The sequence below is a fragment of the Mustelus asterias genome, unplaced genomic scaffold (genome assembly GCF_964213995.1).
Source record: "Mustelus asterias unplaced genomic scaffold, sMusAst1.hap1.1 HAP1_SCAFFOLD_1731, whole genome shotgun sequence".
Lineage (NCBI taxonomy): Eukaryota > Metazoa > Chordata > Chondrichthyes > Carcharhiniformes > Triakidae > Mustelus > Mustelus asterias.
Window position 1 is genome coordinate 1 of NW_027591676.1, and position 19,046 is coordinate 19,046.

The 19,046-nt window shown below is 52.6% G+C and overlaps 1 protein-coding gene across 1 annotated transcript in view; it reads left to right on the top strand.

Moving 5' to 3' along the window:
* Positions 1 to 1,455: 1,455 nt before the first annotated feature.
* The window catches only part of LOC144488639 (cohesin subunit SA-1-like), a gene marked incomplete at its 3' end in the record, with an annotated part of 77,219 nt that continues 59,628 nt past the window's right edge, over positions 1,456 to 19,046 (top strand). The window contains 7 exon segments of the mRNA XM_078206705.1: positions 1,456 to 1,513; positions 1,516 to 1,621; positions 8,958 to 9,057; positions 12,838 to 12,960; positions 14,076 to 14,198; positions 16,415 to 16,552; positions 17,358 to 17,468. Of these exon segments, the coding sequence (XP_078062831.1) occupies positions 1,456 to 1,513; positions 1,516 to 1,621; positions 8,958 to 9,057; positions 12,838 to 12,960; positions 14,076 to 14,198; positions 16,415 to 16,552; positions 17,358 to 17,468 (759 nt within the window).

The window sequence follows — 19,046 nt, forward strand, 5'->3', positions numbered from 1 at the left end:
GGATCCGGAGGGCGATGGGGAGGGGATTGGTCGGGAGGGAGACGGGTGTCGGGGGGAGGAGGCGGGTCAGGGGCATTGGGAGGAGATCGGGAGGGAGACGGGGGAAGTTGGAAGGACACAGGTGGGGGATGGGGGCTTGCGAAGGGACGGGGAGGAGGGAGTTCAGGAAAGAGGCGGAGGGATTGGGAGGGGCAGGAAGACGATGGACGGAGGGGGAGTGAGATGGGGAGAGAGAGAAGTGGGATGAGAGGCGAGAGCGGGAGATCGCAGTGAAGCAGGAGTGTGGGAGTTTCGGGGACAGCGTGTGACAGACAGAACCCTCCCCTCCCCTTCCCCTCCCCTTCCCTCCCCTTCCCTCCCCTTCCCTCCCCTTCCCTCCCCTTCCCTCCCCTTCCCTCCCCTTCCCCCCCCTTCCCCCCCCCTTCCCCCCCTTCCCCCCTTCCCCCCCCTTCCTCCCCCCTTCCCCCCCTCCCCCTTCCCCCTTCCCCCCTCCCCCCTTCCCCCTTCCCCCCTTCCCCCCCTTCCCCCCTTCCCCCCCCTTCCCCCCCCTTCCCCCCCCTTCCCCCCCTTCCCCCCTTCCCCCCCTCCCCCCTCCCCCCCTTCCCCCCCTTCCCCCCCTTCCCCCCCCTTCCCCCCCTTCCCCCCCTTCCCCCCCCTTCCCCCCCCTTCCCCCCCCTTCCCCCCCCTTCCCCCCCTTCCCCCCCCCTTCCCCCCTTTCCCCCTTTCCCCCCTTTCCCCCCTTCCCCCCTTCCCCCCCTTCCCCCCCTTCCCCCCCCTTCCCCCCCCTTCCCCCCCCTTCCCCCCCCTTTCCCCCCCCCTTCCCCCCCCCTTCCCCCCACCCCTTCCCCCCCCCTTCCCCCCCCCTTCCCCCCCCCCTTCCCCCCCCCTTCCCCCCCCTTCCCCCCCTTCCCCCCCCTTCCCCCCCCTTCCCCCCTTCCCCCCCTTCCCCCCCCTTCCCCCCCCCCTTCCCCCCCCCCTTCCCCCCCCCCCCTTCCCCCCCCCTTCCCCCCCCCTTCCCCCCCCCCTTCCCCCCCCCTTCCCCACTCTTCCCCCCCTTCCCCCCCCCTTCCCCCCTTCCCCCCCCCCTTCCCCCCCTTCCCCCCCTTCCCCCCCCCTTCCCCCCCCCTTCCCCCCCCTTCCCCCCCCTTCCCCCCCCTTCCCCCCCCTTCCCCCCCCTTCCCCCCCCTTCCCCCCCCTTCCCCCCCCTTCCCCCCCCTTCCCCCCCCTTCCCCCCCCTTCCCCCCCCTTCCCCCCCCTTCCCCCCCCTTCCCCCCCTTCCCCCCCCTTCCCCCCCCCTTCCCCCCCTTCCCCCCTTCCCCCCCCTCCCCCCTCCCCCCCCCCCCTTTCCCCCCCCTTCCCCCCCCCCCTTCCCCCCCCCCCCCCTCTCCCCCCCCCCCCTTCCTGTTTCTGTGTCACTGACTCAGACTTTCTCTTTGGTTTGCAGATCTCGCAGTCATGCCGGTGTTGAGGTCGAGGAAGGTCTCCCCCAGCTCCGAGACGGGGGTCCCCATGTCTCTCTGAGTGTTTCGGGGCTGCCGAGATCTCAGTATTCCAGCCCCACCTATTTCCGTGGGGACCAGGTGGCGGAGCTGCTGCTGGTGGGACAGGATTCTGATTCTGAGTGAGTGGGAGAGGCGGTGGGTTCGGGTGCAACATCTGTGTTTTGAGCTCTTGCCCCGAGGCGCCCGGTCCCTCCCTACATCGCAGGCTGAATAGCTTCACCTCAGCTTGCCTCCCTCCCAATCAGCCTTGTTCCCTCCCTCACACTGTTGCTGGGAAGGCGGAGTGACTGGCAAAGACGCTGTGGTGCTGTTGGAGGAAGCAGACCGGGCATCTGGACATCCTCCATCACACCAGTGGCATTGTTTTCAGTCTCCGCTCCAATCTGTTCCCCCCCCCTTCCCCATTGCCCGTGTGGAATTCCCTTTCGGAAGTCTGATCAAAAACTGATGAGACACAGGGTTCTCCGCAGAACTCCTTTATTGCATCGGAGGAGAGATCGCGAGACCAGGCGCATCAAGCATGGGTTCGTGAGTCTCTGTCTGGTTTACAAAACAGTTTCAGTTATACACGACGGAGTTACATCCACATACTTCTGTTAGCCAATAAGGGCATAGCTGTATTGTTACATTTTGATTAGATTACTTTCAAGAACAAAAGACAGTAGCCACGTAAGGACAGGGCTGTTAAAGTTTAGGAGCGCCCTCTTTCAAATAGAACATAGAACATTACAGCGCAGTACAGGCCCTTCGGCCCTCGATGTTGCGCCGACCAGTGAAACCAATCTAAAGCCCCTCTAATCTACACTATTCCAATATCATCCACATGTTTATCCAATAACCATTTAAATGCTCTTAATGTTGACGAGTCCACCACTGCTGCAGGCAGGGCATTCCACGCCCTTACTACTCTCTGAGTAAAGAACCTACCTCTAACATCTGTCCGATATCTATCACCCCTCAATTTAAAGCTATGTCCCCTCGTGCTAGCCATCACCATCCGAGGAAAAAGGCTCTCACTATCCACCCTATCTAATCCTCTGATCATCTTGTATGCCTCTATTAAGTCACCTCTTAACCTTCTTCTCTCTAACGAAAACAGCCTCAAGCTCCTCAGCCTTTCCTCATACGATTTTCCCACCATACCAGGCAACATCCTGGTAAATCTCCTCTGCTCCCTTTCCAACACTTCCACATCTTTCCTATAATACGGCGACCAGAACTGTACGCAATACTCCAAATGCGGCCGCACCAGAGTTTTGTACAGTTGCAGCATGACCTCCTGGCTCCGAAACTCAATCCCTCTACCAATAAAAGCTAACACACCGTATGCCTTCTTAACAACCCAATCAACCTGGGTGCCAACTTTCAGGGATCTATGCACATAGACACCCAGATCCCTCTACCAAGTATCTTACCATTAGCCCAGTACTCTGTATTCCTGTTACTCCTTCCAAAGTGAATCACCTCACACTTTTCCGCATTAAACTCCATTTGCCACCTCTCAGCCCATTAAAGTTATTAAAGTTTCTGATTAGATTATTTTCAAGAACAAAAGGCCAATCGATAAGGCCCTGCCCTCCGAAGCCAGAACCACAATTACCTATTAGCAGTTTCTTTAACGTGATCATTAGTTTTGGTGAGCCTTGCCGCCCTCGCCTCAGGCCCTTTCCACAACCAGTTTATCCCTCAACTGATTCCTCGTTACGCATCCCAATTTTAACCCTTTCCTCCTCTCAATCTACCTCACACACATTCTCACCCGCTCCCCAGACAAGAGTCTGAGGGTGGAGCAATCTCACCGCAGAGCCCCCTGAGGGGAGATTCCCACCCCAATTCCCCACCTCCATTCCTGCCGCCTCTGCTGAAACCCTCATCGATGCTTTCGTTACCTCTGGACCAATCAAGCAGACCCCTGGATTTCACCCCCCACTAAATACCCCCACCCCAACTCCTGAATTTAGACTCATAGAATCCTAGAATTCCTTCTGTGCAGAAGGCGGCCATTTGGTCCATCGAGCCTGCACTGACGACAGTCCAGCCCTATTCCTGTAAACCCATGTATTCACCCTGCTAATCCCCCCGGTACTGAGGGGCAATTTAGCATGGCCAATCCACCTAACCCGCACATCTTTGGACACTAAGGGGCAATTTAGCACGGCCAATCCACCTAACCTGCACATCTTTGGACACTAAGGGGCAATTTAGCACGGCCAATCCACCTAACCTGCACATCTTTGGACACTAAGGGGCAATTTAGCACGGCCAATCCACCTAACCTGCACATCTTTGGACACTAAGGGGCAATTTAGCACGGCCAATCCACCTAACCTGCACATCTTTGGACACTAAGGGGCAATTTAGCATGGTCAATCCACCTAACCTGTACATCTTTGGACACTAAGGGGCAATTTAGCTCGGCCAATCCACCTAACCTGCACATCTTTGGACACTAAGGGGCAATTTAGCATGGCCAATCTGCCTAACCTGCACATCTTTGGACTTGATGTAATCCAAAACTCTTCTGGTGGCTTAACTCGCTGCTAATCCCGTGCTCCTGTCCAGAGATAAGGGGTTTGTCTTGTGAAGAGAGTTTGGGCAGTTTAGGCCGATACTCTAGAGTTTGGAAGAATGGAGAGGAGATCCAATTGAGGTGTACAGGATGAGAAGAGGGATTGACAAAGCAGACATAGAGTGGGTGTTTCCTCTTGTGGGGCAATCTGGAACAAGTGGTCACAGTTTCAGGATAAGGGGTAGCAGATTTCAAACAGAGATGAGGTGAAACTACTTCTCTCAAAGGGTGGTGAGTCTGTGGAATTCACTGCCCCAGAGTGGGGTGGACGCCGGGACACTGAGTACGTTTAAGGAGGAGATGGACAGATTTTTAATTAGTAATGGGGTTGAAGGGTTTTTTGGTGAATGGGCAAGAAAGTGGAGTTGAGGCCAAGCTGAGATCAGTCATGATCGGATTAAATAGCGGAGCAGGCTCGAGGGGCTGAATGGCCTACTGCCGCTCCTCGTTCTAATGATTCTATCGCCCTCTGGCCATGGCACCGTGATTTTAGGCAGTAAGGTATTCAGGTGGAAGAGTGGGGCGTAAATAGGAATGTGGCGGCACGGTAGCACAGTGGTTAGCACTGCTGCTTCACAGCTCCAGGGTCCCGGGTTCGATTCCTGGCTCGGGTCACTGTCTGTGTGGAGTTTGCACATTCTCCCCGTGTTTGCGTGGGTTTCCTCCGGGTGCTCCGGTTTCCTCCCACAGTCCAAAGATGTGCGGGTTAGGTTGATTGGCCGTGCTAAAAATTGCCCCTTAGTGTCCTGAGATGTGTAGGTTAGAGGAATTAGCGGGTAAAATATGTCGGGATATGGGGATAGGGCCTGGGTGGGATTGTGGTCGGTGCAGACTCGATGGGCCGAATGGCCTCTTTCTGCACTGTGGGATTCTATGATGGTGGTAGCAGGGGACAATACAGTCAGGGGAATGGACACAATTCTCTGCATCTGAGAGAGAGAGAGAGTTCTGAAGGCTGTGTCCCCTCAGTGCCTGCATGGAGAACATCTGCTGGCGACTGGAGAGGAACTTGCAGTGGGAGCGGGGGGTGGGAAGGATCCAGTACAGTACAGGAGAGGCTGTTCGGCCCATCAAATCTAAACCACCAAAATGACATTCAATTTTCACAGTAACTTAATTGCAGTGTTCATAAGAAACAGGAGCAGGAGTAGGCCACCTAGCCCCTCGAGCCTGCCCCGCCATTCAATAAGATCATGGCTGATCTGATAGTGGATTCAGTTCCACTTACCCGCCCGCTCCCCATAACCCCTAATTCCCTTAAGCCGACTTGTGACTAATAAATAAACTTTAACATTTACAAGTTTTAAAGTTTTTTTTTAGTGTCACAGGCAGGCTTACATTAACGCTGCGATGAAGTCACTGTGAAAATTCCCCTAGTGGCCACACTCCGGCGCCTGTTTGGGTAACGCTGAGGGAGACTCGAGCACGGCCAATCCACCCTAACCAGCACGTCTTTCAGACATTTGGGGAGGGGGGGGCGGGGGATGTGCAAACTCCGTACAGCCAGTGACCCCCAAGCCGGGAATCGAACCTGGGTCCCTGGCGCTGTAAAGCTAGCCGCTGTGCCACTTCAGAGGAGATGTAATAAATTGAAGGATAATAACGCAGGCTAACACTTTGGGTCGGGATAATCTCAGCTGACGAGATCAGAAACCCCAAGGTGTGTTATGAAGTTAGACGAGAACCCAGCTGTTAGCTATTTTGGCATCAGTGTGAAAACCATAAGATGGAGGAGCAGAATGAGGCCACTCGGCCCATTGAGTCTGCTCCGCCATTCAATCATGCCTGATACTTTTCTCATCCCCTGAAGATAAGGTGTTTGGCTCCAGGTGTGATTCTATTGACACACTCGGAGGCTTTTATCAAAACCAACTTTATTTAACTGTAACATATAAATTATAGAGTTGTAGAGGTTTACAGCATGGAAACAGGCCCTTCGGCCCAACTTGTCCATGCTGCCTTTTTTTTTTAAAACCCCTAAGCTAATCCCAATTGCCCGCATTTGGCCCATATCCCTCTATACCCATCGTACCCATGTAACTGTCTAAATACTTTTTAAAAGACAAAATTGTACCCACCTCTACTACTGCCTCTGGCAGCTTGTTCCAGACACTCAGCACCTTCTGTGTGAAGAAATTGTCTCCCTGGTCACCTTTTGTATCTCTCCCCTCTCACATTAAACCTGTGCCCTCTAGTTTTAGATTCCCCTACCTTTGGGAAAAGATATTGACGATCTAGCTGATCTGTCCCACTCCGTAGTTTATAGATCTCTATAAGATCACCCCTCAGCCTCCTACGCTCCAGATAAAAAAGTCCCAGTCTATCCAGCCTCAATCCATCAAGTCCCGGTAGCATCCTAATAAATCTTTTCTGCACTCTTCCTAGTTTAATAATATCCTTTCTATAATATAGGGTGACCAGAACTGCACACAGTATTCCAAGTGTGGCCTTACCCACTCGTGTCTGTGTGGGTTTCCTCCGGGTGCTCCGGTTTCCTCCCACAGTCCAAAGATGTGCGGGTTAGGTTGATTGGCCATGCTAAAATTGTCCTTGGTGTCCTGAGATGCGTAGGTTAGAGGGATTAGTGGGTAAAATATGTAGGGATATGGGGGTAGGGCCTGGGTGGGATTTGTGGTCGGTGCAGACTCAATGGGCCGAATGGCCTCTTTCTGTGCTGTAGGGATTCTAAGATTACCAATGTCTTGTACAACTTCAACAAGACGTCCCAACTCCTGTATTCAATGTTCTGACCGATGAAACCAAGCATGCCGAATGCCTTCTTCACCACTCTGTCCACCTGTGACTCCACTTTCAAGGAGCTATGAACATGTACCCCGAGATCTCTTTGTTTTGTAACTCTCCCCAACGCCCTACCATTGACTACCTAAAATTAGTTTAACTTTTACCAATCGAAATGCTTAAACATAACGTGATACAACTCTTAACTGCGAACTTATCTCTATTGATTCAAATTCAAACAAAATTCCTCTTGCTGACTTAAACTCCTCCTCAGAATCAGTTAGCGACACAAAGGCTTACGTGCTTGTACTTTTAACAGTTCCAGACCCTTTTGAGCACCTGTGGAGACAGAGAGAGAGTGTGGGACATGGGCGTTGCTGGTTAGCCAGCATTTATTGCCCATCCCTAGTTGCCCTTGGAGGGCAGTTGAGAGTCAACCACATTGCTGTGGCTCTGGAGTGACATGTAGGCCAGACCGGGTGAGAATGGCAGATTTCCTTCCCTAAAGGACATTCGTGAACGAGGCGGGTTTTTCCGACAATCGACAATGGGTTTCATGGCCATCAGTAGATTCTGAATTCCAGATATTTTTATTTATTGAATTCAAATTCCACCATTTGCCGTGGCGGGATTCGAACCCGGGTCCCCAGAGCATTTGGGCGGCACAGTGGTTAGCATTGCTGCTTCACAGCTCCAGGGACCTGGGTTCGATTCCCGGCTCAGGTCACTCTCTGTGTGGAGTCTGCACATTCTCCCTGTGTCTGCGTGGGTTTCCTCCGGATGCTCCGGTTTCCTCCCACAGTCCAAAGATGTGCAGGTTAGGTTGATTGGCCATGCTAAAATTGCTCCTTAGTGTCCCGGGATGCGTAGGTTAGAGGGAAAATATGTGTGGATATGGGGGTAGGGCCTGGGTGGGATTGTGGGCAGTGCAGACTCGATGGGCCGAATGGCCTCTTTCTGCTCTGTAGGGTTTCTATGATTCTATGATTCGCTGAATTTCTGGATTAATAGTCTAGCGATAATATCATTAGGCCATCGCCTCACCTTCTGTCTTCTGACAGCCCCAAACAGCAGCCTCCAGAGAGAGGGAGAGACAGAAAGACACCTCTTGCTTCTTTCATGACCAGGCAGAAACCGATTGAATCATAGAATCCTACAATGCAGAAGGAGGCCATTCGGCCCATTGAGTCTGAACTGACCACAATCCTAAACAGGCCCTATCCCCATAGCCCCAAGCATTTACCCTAGCTAGTCCCCCCACACTAAGGGGCAATTTGGCATGGCCAATCCGCACATCTTTGGACTGTGGGAGGAAACCGGAGCACCCGGAGGAAACCCACGCAGACACGGGGAGAACGTGCAGACTCCACACAGACAGTGACCCAAGCCGGGAATCGAACCCGGGTCCCTGGCGCTGTGAGGCAGCAGCGCCGCCCGATTATTTTACAATCAAAGAGAACTTTTCACTGTAAGCTTTCCTCCGCCTAGTCTTAAGACTCTGTCAATCAACCTAATCAAAACCCTACTCTGAAACCTCAGGGAAAAAAATCAAAAGAAACAAAAATGAACCCAGATTTAAACAAACACTTCCCTGGCTAATATCAATCGTCAGCCTGCATTCTCACCACGTGAGTTGCCTGAGGCAGACAAATTGGTACCATGTAAAACACAGCTGAATTTTAAACATACCCCCGACAAGGAACATGATGTGAATACATTAGTTATGATGCTGTGCCTTTAAGTAGAGTGTGCCCCTTCCTGCCACAGAGTAAGAGAGTTTTACAGCACAGAAAGAGGTCCTTTGGTCCATCATGTCTGTGCCGGCCAGAACTCTACGGTGCAGAGGGATATGGGTGTCCTGGTACATGAATCGCACAAAGCTACTGCGTAGGTACAGCAAATGATTAGGAAGGCAAAATGTTTCCTCTTGTGAGGGAGTCTGGAACGTGGTTTAGGATGGAGGGGAGGAGAAATTTTTCTCGGAGGCTGGCTGGTCGGTGGAATTCCCTTCCCCAGGAGAGCTGGAAGCTGGGGCGACCACTCTCCCCTCTCACCTCCTGCCTCTACACTGTGCCCTCCTTTCAGACCAGGCACTGCCTCCACACAACAATCCCTCGGGATCTAACACGCCTCCTGCTTTCTCCCAGCGACGTGACGAGTGGATCGGAGTCGGACAGCGGGAGCGACTTCGAGGACACCCTGAAGAAGAGGAAGAAACAGTTGGCCTCTGCCCCGCGCACGGCCCCGGTAAGTGTGGCAGCTCGTGGGAATCGGGGGGGCTCTCCGCTCTGGGTGGGCGTTGTGTGAGACTTCCGGCCCAATAGGTTAAAGAATTTTGAACGGAGAGTTTGGGAACATTTCTCACTGACTTTTACAGATGCGCCACAGAAAGCATTCTTTCTGGTTGTATCACAGCTTGGTCTGGGGCTCCTGCTCTGCCCAAGGCCGCAAGGAACTACACAAGGTCGTGAATGTAGCCCAATCCATCACGCAAACCCAGCCTCACATCCATTGACTCTGTCTACACTTCCCGCAGCCTCGGGGAAAAGCAGTCAGCATAATTAAGGAGCCCACGCACCCCGGACATTCTCTCTTTCACCTTCTTCCTTCGGGAAAAAGATACAAAAATCTGAGGTCACGTACCAACCGACTCAAGAACTTCTTCCCCGCTGCTGTCAGACTTTTGAATGGTTTTACCTTGCATTAAGTTGATCTTTCTCTACACCCGAGCTATAACTGTAACACTACATTCTGCACTCATTTCCTTCTCTATGAACATAAGAACATAAGAAATAGGAGCAGGAGTAGGCCATCTGGCCCTTCGAGCCTGCCCCGCCATTCAACAAGATCATGGCTGATCTGAAGCGAATCAGTTCCACTTACCCGCCTGCTCCCCATAACCCCTAATTCCCTTATCGATCAGAAAACTATCTACCCGTGATTTAAACATATTCAACGAGGTAGCCTCCACCACTTCAATGGGCAGAGAATTCCAGAGATTCACTACCCTCTGAGAGAAGAAGTTCCCCCTCAACTCTGTTCTGAACCGGCCCCCCCTTATTTTGAGGCTGTGCCCTCTAGTTCTGGTTTCCCTTCTAAGTGGAAAGAATCTCTCCACCTCTACCCTATCCAGCCCCTTCATTATCTTATATGTCTCTATAAGATCACCCCTCATCCTTCTAAACTCCAACGAGTACAGACCCAATCTGTTTAATCTCTCCTCATAAGCTACACCCCTCATCTCCGGTATCAACCTGGTGAACCTTCTCTGCACTCCCTCCAAGGCCAATATATCCTTTCGCAAATAAGGGGACCAAAACTGCACACAGTACTCCAGTTGCGGCCTCACCAGTGCCTTGTACAGTTGCAGCAAGACCTCCCTGCTTTTATATTCTATCCCCTTCGCGATAAAGGCCAACATTCCATTTGCCTTCTTGATCACCTGCTGCACCTGCAGACTGAGTTTTTGCGATTCGTGCACAAGGACCCCCAGGTCCCTCTGCACAGTCGCACGATGTAATTTTTCTCCATTTAAATAATATTCCAATTTACTATTATTTCTTCCAAAGTGGATAACCTCACATTTGCTAACGTTATATTCCATCTGCCAGATCCTCGCCCACTCGCTCAGCCTCTCCAAATCTCTCTGCAGACTTTCCGCGTCCTCCACGCAATTCGCTTTCCCACTCACCTTCGTGTCATCAGCAAACTTGAATACCCTAGATTCAGTCCCCTCCTCCAGATCATCTATGTAAATGGTAAACAATTGAGGCCCCAGCACCGATCCCTGCGGCACGCCACTGGTCACCAACTGCCAACCAGAAAATCACCCATTTATCCCAACTCTCTGCTTCCTGTTAGATAGCCAATCCCCAATCCACGCCAACACCTTACCCCTAACTCCGTGTACCCCAATGAATGGTATGCTTTGTCTGTATAGCGCGCAAGAAACAATACTTTTCACTCTATGTTAATACATGTGACAATAATAAATCAAATCAAATCAAAAATAAATGGGATCACATTCTACGCTTTCAGTTTGCCGTCAGACCCTTGCATCGCAACGCCCAACATCCCGTGCACTCAATTTAACAATCGACAGCACAGGAAAATGGAGTTAGCGGCAACTTGTACACATGTTCCCCCTGTTGATGTCTCGCGCTCTCGCGTTCTCTCTCGCTTGTTTGGAGGCGGGGCGGCCTGTGGGGAGATCTTCTGGTGAAACTGTCCAACTCATTGGGCGATTGAAAAGCACCGAGAGTTTGTCCCAGTTCAGTGATTTGAGAATGACGGACTGTTTCGTGACCAGCTCTGCTGCCGCAGCTTGATAAGTTCGTCAGGTGATGAAGGAGCAGTGCTCCGAAAGCTCGTGATTCCAAATAAACCTGTTGGACAATAACCTGGCGTTGTGAGACTTCTTGCTGTGCCCCACCCCAGTCCAACGCCGGCATCTCCACGTCATGGCCACAGCTTGATGGGCTGGGTTTTCAGGCAAGTGGCCCCAGTTGTGCAATACCTGTGCAAAACTATCCTGTTGGAGTAGCCTGGCCAAACAGAAACCACAAGCTACTTTTCATCGATTCAATATCCCACAGCAAAGCTTGTTGATGTGCTGAGGACATTGATGAGCAATGAGTGTGGAGAGGGAGCCCATCATCACTGGGGATACAGTGCAGATTTGATGAGATTTATTATTGCCACATGTATTGGTAGACAGTGAAAAGTATTCATAGAAACCCTACAGCACAGAAAGAGGCCATTCGGCCCATCGAGTCTGCACCGACCACAATCCCACCCAGGCCCTACCCCCATATCCCTACATATTTACCCACTAATCCCTCCAACCTACACATCTCAGGACACGAAGGGCAATTTTTAGCATGGCCAATCAACCTAACCCGCACATCTTTGGACCGTGGGGGGGAAACCGGAGCACCCGGAGGAAACCCACGCAGACACGAGGAGAATGTGCAAACTCCACCCAGACAGTGACCCGAGCCGGGAATCGAACCCCCGGTCCCTGGAGCTGTGAAGCAGCAGTGCTAAGCACTGTGCTACCGTGCCGCCGTATTGTTTCTTGTGCGCGATACAAAGAAAGCATACCGTTCATAGAGAAGGAAAGGAGAGAGTGCAGAATGTAGTGTTACAGCCAAAGCTGGGTGTAGAGAAAGATCAACTTAGTGCGACGTAGGTCCTTTAAGTCTGATGGCAGCAGGGAAGAAGCTGTTCTTGAGCCGGTAAGGACGTGACCTCAGACTTTTGTACCTTTTACCCGACGAAAGAAACATAGGATTCTACAGTGCAGAAGGAGGCCATTCAGCCCATCGAGTCCGCACCAACCACAGAACCCGGGTCCCTGGCACTGTGAGGCAGCAGTGCTAACCACTGCGCCTCCCTGAAGGTGGAAGAGAGTATGTCCAGGATGCACGGGGTCCTTGACTAGATTGGCTGCTTTTCCGAGACAACAGGAAGTGTAGACAGTGTGAATGGATGCAGGAGCTGTGGGATTTAGTGGTATTGTCACTGAAATCATCATAGAAACCCTACAGTGCAGAAAGACCATTCGGCCCATCGAGTCTGCACCGACCACAATCCCACCCAGGCCCTACCCCCATATCCCTACATATTTACCCACTAATCCCTCCAACCTACACATCTCAGGACACTAAGGGGCAATTTTAGCATGGCCAATCAACCTAACCCGCACATCTTTGGACTGTGGGAGGAAACCGGAGCACCCGGAGGAAGCCCACGCAGACACGGGGAGAATGTGCAAACTCCACCCAGACAGTGACCCAAGCTGGGAATCGAACCCAGGTCCCTGGAGCTGTGAAGCAGCAGTGCTAACCACTGTGCTACCGTGCCGCCCCAGTAACCCAGAGAGCCAGGGAATGCTCTGGGGCCCTGGGTTCGAATCCCACCACCGCCGATGGTGTCAGAAGTACGGTGGCGGCGGGCAGTGTGACAGGGCTGTCCAGCGAAATGTCTGGTAATAACATGCCGCTTGTGGTCCGGATGTAATTGCAGCAACCCAAGAGGCCAAGGCGTGCACTGGTGGAGCGGAAAGTGGCCATGAAGAGGGATCAAGGCAAGCAGCAAGAGGCCAGCCCTGTGGCTCAGCCAGTGAGCCTGGCGGAGAGTGCCCCGCAGGTGGGTGTTAGTGCCACGCCAGCTCAGTGGCACATTTCACTGAAAGACTCACATCTCCCGTCAGGGAACTCGGAGCTCACAAAGACACTTCCCAGCAAGTTAAGGCAACCTAAACCTTGCTGTTTGTCGGAAAGTATGATACATGGGGTGTGGTGAGCAAGCAGCCTTTTCCAGCAGTATGAGAGATACCAGAGACTCTGCTGCCTTTCAAATACCAGCCAGGGAACTTCGTGCATTCACATCAGCTGGTGCACGTCTGAGTCGAAAGCTGGCCCCTCTGACAGTGCGGCGCTCCCTCAGCACTGACCCTCTGACAGTGCGGCGCTCCCTCAGCACTGACCCTCTGACAGTGCGGCGCTCCCTCAGCACTGACCCTCTGACAGTGCGGCGCTCCCTCAGCACTGACCCTCTGACAGTGCGGCACTCCCTCAGTACTGACCCTCTGACAGTGCAGCACTCCCTCAGCACTGACCCTCTGACAGTGCGGCACTCCCTCAGCACTGACCCTCTGACAGTGCGGCACTCCCTCAGTACTGACCCTCTGACAGTGCGGCACTCCCTTAGCACTGACCCTCTGACAGTGCGGCACTCCCTCAGTACTGACCCTCTGACAGTGCGGCACTGCCTCCCGCCCCATGTCTCAATGCCCACCTTCATCTGTTCAGAATTTGCCGAATGTGGCACTGATTTAATCCTGGATTATCGACTCCAGTGTGAAAACTCTCCCACTGTGGTGAGTGTGTTCCTCACGGAGCCACTGTGCTGATGTTGTCTCTTACAGGGTGCTGGTTTCTAACCTGATTTGACCCCTACCACCATCCCACAGCTGCTGCTGATATGTTTATTTCCTATTTCCTCCCTCCCATTCGGTGAGTAAATGATATGGTCTGTTTGTGTGCTTCATTCTGTACAAGGTGTCCCTGGGCCTGTGAACTATTGGTGTTGGGAAGTGTTGAAGGAGCTTAGAGTGGAATCTAAACCTGTCAGGACATATCACACCCTTCCATGTGTACCCGCACCCTTCCCTCCCCATGTAGTTGTGCCCCCCCCATGTGTAACGCACATACCCCCCACCCTCGCATACTCACACCGCCCTCCCCCCTGTGTGTTGCTAGCTCTCCAGGAGGCCCAGGCGAGTGCTGACAGAGAGTAACCAGAACCTGGGGAAGGAGACGGGAACAGCGAAGCTGGACAGTGACCAGGAAGCCAGTACCACACGGTCTAAAACCACAGCTCAGGTGAGTGCCTGACCAAGAGGAGGTGAGTGAAGGGCGTTGGTCCTTTAGTTAGAAACGTCACAGCACAGAGAAAAGTTTATTTATTCGTCCCAAGTGGGCTTACATTAACACTGCAGTGAAGTTACTGTGAAAATCCCCTAGTCTCCACACTCTGGCGCCTGTTCGGGTTACACTGAGGGAGAATTTAGCACGGACAATGCACCCTAACCAGCACGCCTTTCAGACTGTGGGAAACCGGAGCGCCCGGAGGAAACCCACGCAGGCGTGAGGAGAGCGTGCAGACTCCGCATGGACAGTGACCCAACCCAGGAAGCAAACCTGGGTCCCTGGACGCTGTGAGGCAGCTAACCACCGTGCCACCCGGGGGAGGCCATGTGACCCATTGCATGCACGCTGTGTCTCTATAGAGGAATCCAATCATTCCCATCCACCACCACTCCCTTCCCCGTCTGCCCCTGCTGCCCTCTCCCTCTATCCCTGGAGCCCAGCAGGTTTGTTTCTCTTGAGTGTCCACCTGATTTTCTTTTGAAATTGTTAATCGTCACGGCTTCCACCAGCTGCTAAGGCGACGAGTTAACACGTAAAAGTCGCCTCCAGCATGTGTAAGTCGTGCCAGCGGTGTACAGTGCAAATGTACAGCAGGACCACACCGAGATTCTTTCAACAACATCTCAGTCTGTGATCTGTTAGGAGCCAGATCAGAATCCCCAGGGTATGTTATGAGATTAGACTAGACCTCAACAATTTTTTTGATTTTGGCATTAGTGTGAGGATAAGGTGTTTCCCGCCAGGTGTGATTCCATTGACACACTCGGAAACTTTTATCAAAACAAACTTTATTTAACAATACAGTTTAACTATAGCGAATGGATTAGCTTAACTTTAACAATTGCAATCCTTGAACATGACGAGATATAATTCTGAACTGCTAACCTATCCCTGGCGGCACGGTGGCCCAGTGGTTAGCACGACTGCTTCACCAGCGCCAGGGACCCGGGTTCAATTCCGGCCTCGGGTCACTGTCTGTCTGTGTGGAGTTTGCACATTCTCCCCGTGTCTGTGTGGGTTTCCTCCAGGTTCTCTGGTTTCCTCCCACAGTCCAAAAATGTGCTGGTTAGGTGGATTGGCCATGCTAAGTTGGCCCTAGTGTCAGGGGGATTAGCAGCGTAAATATGTGGGGCCTGTGTGGGACGGTGGTCGGTGCAGACTCAATGGGCTGAGTGGCCTCCTAGTGCACTGGACAGATCCTATGATTCAGTTAGTTCCCATTTCAATAACGTTCCTCATAGACTTAAACTCCTCTTCAAAATCATTTCGCAAACGACAGTCCTAGCCTTTGAACACCCCTGGAGAGAGAGCGAGACCTATATCCCTTAGCAGGTCCTAAACAGCAGTCTCTAGAGAGAGAGAGAGAGAGAGACACATTCCTCTCTTTCAGAACCAGGCAGAAACGAACCTGTTTTTCCCTGCAAGCTTAGCTCTGCCCATTCGCGTGACTCTGTCTCTTGTCAATCAACCCGATCAAACCCTACTCTGAAACCCCAGGGGGAAATCCAAAAATCAACAAAAATTGTTATAATTCAGGTCAGAAACTCAAGTGTTTTATGAAGTCTGCCTGGATTATAAGATTTGCATTTCGAATTTGGCACGGGTGAGCATGAGATGTTTCGCTTCAGGTATGATTCAAATGACCCACTAGGGAGCTTTTATCAAACAAAGTTTATTTAAGAATATAGTTAACATATAGCAATAACTTTTACCAATTACAAACAAACTGAAGGTTTGAAGGTTGCCACTCAAGTGGATAGAGCCGTGAAGAAGGCCTATAGTGTGTCAGCGTTTGGGACAATGTCTTGTACAACTTCAACAAGACGTCCCAACTCCTGTATTCAATGTTCTGACCGATGAAACCAAGCATGCCGAATGCCTTCTTCACCACTCTGCCCACCTGCGACTCCACTTTCAAGGAGCTATGGACCTGTGTCCCCCGATCTCTTTGTTCTGTAACTCTCCCCAACGCCCTATCATTAACTGAGTAAGTCCTGCCCTGGTTTGCTTTTTGAGCCCAGTAGCGCTACCCCCATTCCACCCCCCACTCAGTTAGAGTCCGGGATCTCTGGCTTGACAGCTTTCCACAGTGTGAAAGCGCGACTTCACCTCGCATTTATCTAAATTAAACTCCATCTGCCATTCCTGTCCTCCCAATGTGTTGGCAGCTCTCCCGGAGACCGAGGCAGGCGCTGGCGGAGAATAACCAGACGGCTGATAAAGAGAACAGGTCCATGCACTCAGACAGCGATCGGGAATCCAGTAAGCTGTCGGTGAGCACCAGGTGGCCGAAGAGTGTGGCACAGGTGAGTGTCGGGGGGGGCGGGGGAGGGGGGTGTTTGAAGACTGACATCTTAAAGTGAGCCTTGTGCTGCTCTCCCCCCCCCACTCCCCCACTGCCTTTAACCTGGCTTCAGTGAGTACAGGACTCCGCGCGGTTACGGAAGGATTGGAGGCAGTGTTGTCGGAAGGCGAAGCAGAGTTGGGACAGCTGGATTGGGAGGTTGGGGGGGCGCAGGGGGGGGGAGTTGAGGAAACTGGTTGTCGTGCTTTCACACTGTGGAAAGCTGTCGATCCAGAGATCCCGGACTCTAACTGAGTGGGGGGTGGAATGGGGCTCAAAACGCAAAGACCCAGCTTAGTGCTCTCGGGGGACACGGGTTCAAATCCTGCCACGGTAACCGGCGGAATTTGAATCCGGCTAATGAATGACCAACCTGGTCTCCGTAAGGGTGACCGTGGTAACGATCAGCGATTTATTGCCAAAAATTAGCCAAGGGAAGTTTGCCATCCTCAACCTGGTCAAACCTACAGCTGACTCCAGAGCCACTGCAATGTGATTAACTCTAAACTGCCCCTCTGAAATGGCCAAGCGAGACAGTCGGGGGCAATTAGGTTTGGCCCAGCCACGTCCACATCCCCTGGAGGTGAGTAAGAAAGGGTGCCGGCCTTATCCTGGAGCCTCGATTGTTCCTGGTCTGTCCTGCGCTTCAGTCCAAGCTCTTCCTACCGCTTTGGGTCATGTTGGAGCTGCAGTGAGTGATGCTCGCTTGGTGCGCGGCAGGATGCTGGGGGAATTCACACTCTTTACAAAGACCCTTCTCTTCCCAGCCGCCCAGGAAAGTGAGACGGGCAGTGAGCGCGAGAGCTGCCGCTCCCGGGCAACAGAAGGAAGGCAGCAACCTGTTTGAGGCAGTGAAACTGGCAAAGAGTGCCATGCAGGTCAGTGCCCACCTCTCCCGAATGGGGGTTGGGGGGGGGGGATGGCAGTGGGTGTGAATGGTGATGAGTGTTTGATTTGTGGCGCTGTGAGAAGATTTACGTCGTGTGGTGGGGCGGGGATTTGATCGAGAGCGATTTGTGAATAGGGGCATCGCCTGGAGCTGCTGGACGGTGAAGGAAGAGCCCGCACTCGGTGTCCACAGTGACTTGGTGAGTGTGACTGGCATGTTTCAGTGTGTGTGGGGGTGCAGGGGGTGGGGGGAGGATATAGGGAGCGCACCGGCCCTGCTGTGGGTGTGACTGCCGCGTGACAGTGTGGGTGCGGGGGGAGGGGGTGGGGGGGGAGGTGTGGAGCGTATAGAGTGTGCACTGGACCTGCTGTGTGTGTGTGTGTGTCTGTGTGTCTGTGTGTCTGTGTGTGTGTGTCTGTCTGTGTGTGTGTGTCTGTGTGTGTCTGTGTGTGTGTCTGTGTGTGAGTCTGTGTGTGTGTGTGTGTCTGTGTGTGTGTGTCTGTGTGTGTGTGTGTCTGTGTGTGTGTGTCTGTGTGTGTGTGTCTGTGTCTGTGTCTGTGTGTGTCTGTGTGTGTGTGTGTCTGTGTGTGTGTGTCTGTGTGTGTGTGTGTGTCTGTGTGTGTGTGTCTGTGTGTGTGTGTGTGTCTGTGTGTGTGTCTGTGTGTGTCTGTGTGTGTGTCTGTGTCTGTGTGTGTGTCTGTGTCTGTGTGTGTGTCTGTGTCTGTGTGTGTGTCTGTGTGTGTGTGTCTGTGTGTGTGTGTGTGTGTCTGTGTGTGTGTGTCTGTGTGTGTGTGTGTCTGTGTCTGTGTGTGTGTGTGTGTCTGTGTGTGTGTGTGTGTCTGTGTGTGTATGTCTGTCTGTGTGTGTGTCTGTGTGTGTGTCTGTGTGTGTGTCTGTGTCTGTGTCTGTGTGTGTGTGTGTCTGTGTGTGTGTGTGTGTGTGTGTCTGTGTGTGTGTGTCTGTGTGTGTCTGTGTGTGTGTGTGTCTGTGTCTGTGTGTGTGTGTGTCTGTGTGTGTGTGTGTGTCTGTGTGTGTATGTCTGTCTGTGTGTGTGTCTGTGTGTGTGTCTGTGTGTCTGTGTGTGTGTCTGTGTGTGTGTGTGTCTGTGTGTGTGTGTGTGTCTGTGTGTGTGTGTGTGTCTGTGTGTGTGTGTCTGTGTGTGTGTGTCTGTGTGTGTGTGTCTGTGTGTGTGTCTGTGTGTGTGTCTGTGTGTGTGTGTCTGTGTGTGTGTGTCTGTGTGTGTCTGTGTGTGTGTGTCTGTGTGTGTGTCTGTGTGTGTGTCTGTGTGTGTGTCTGTGTGTGTGTCTGTGTGTGTGTGTCTGTGTGTGTGTGTCTGTGTGTGTGTGTGTGTGTCTGTGTGTGTGTCTGTGTGTGTGTCTGTGTGTGTGTCTGTGTGTGTGTCTGTGTGTGTGTCTGTGTGTGTGTCTGTGTGTGTGTGTCTGTGTGTGTGTGTCTGTGTGTGTGTGTCTGTGTGTGTGTGTGTCTGTGTCTGTGTGTCTGTGTCTGTGTGTCTGTGTCTGTGTGTGTGTGTCTGTGTGTGTGTGTCTGTGTGTGTGTGTCTGTGTGT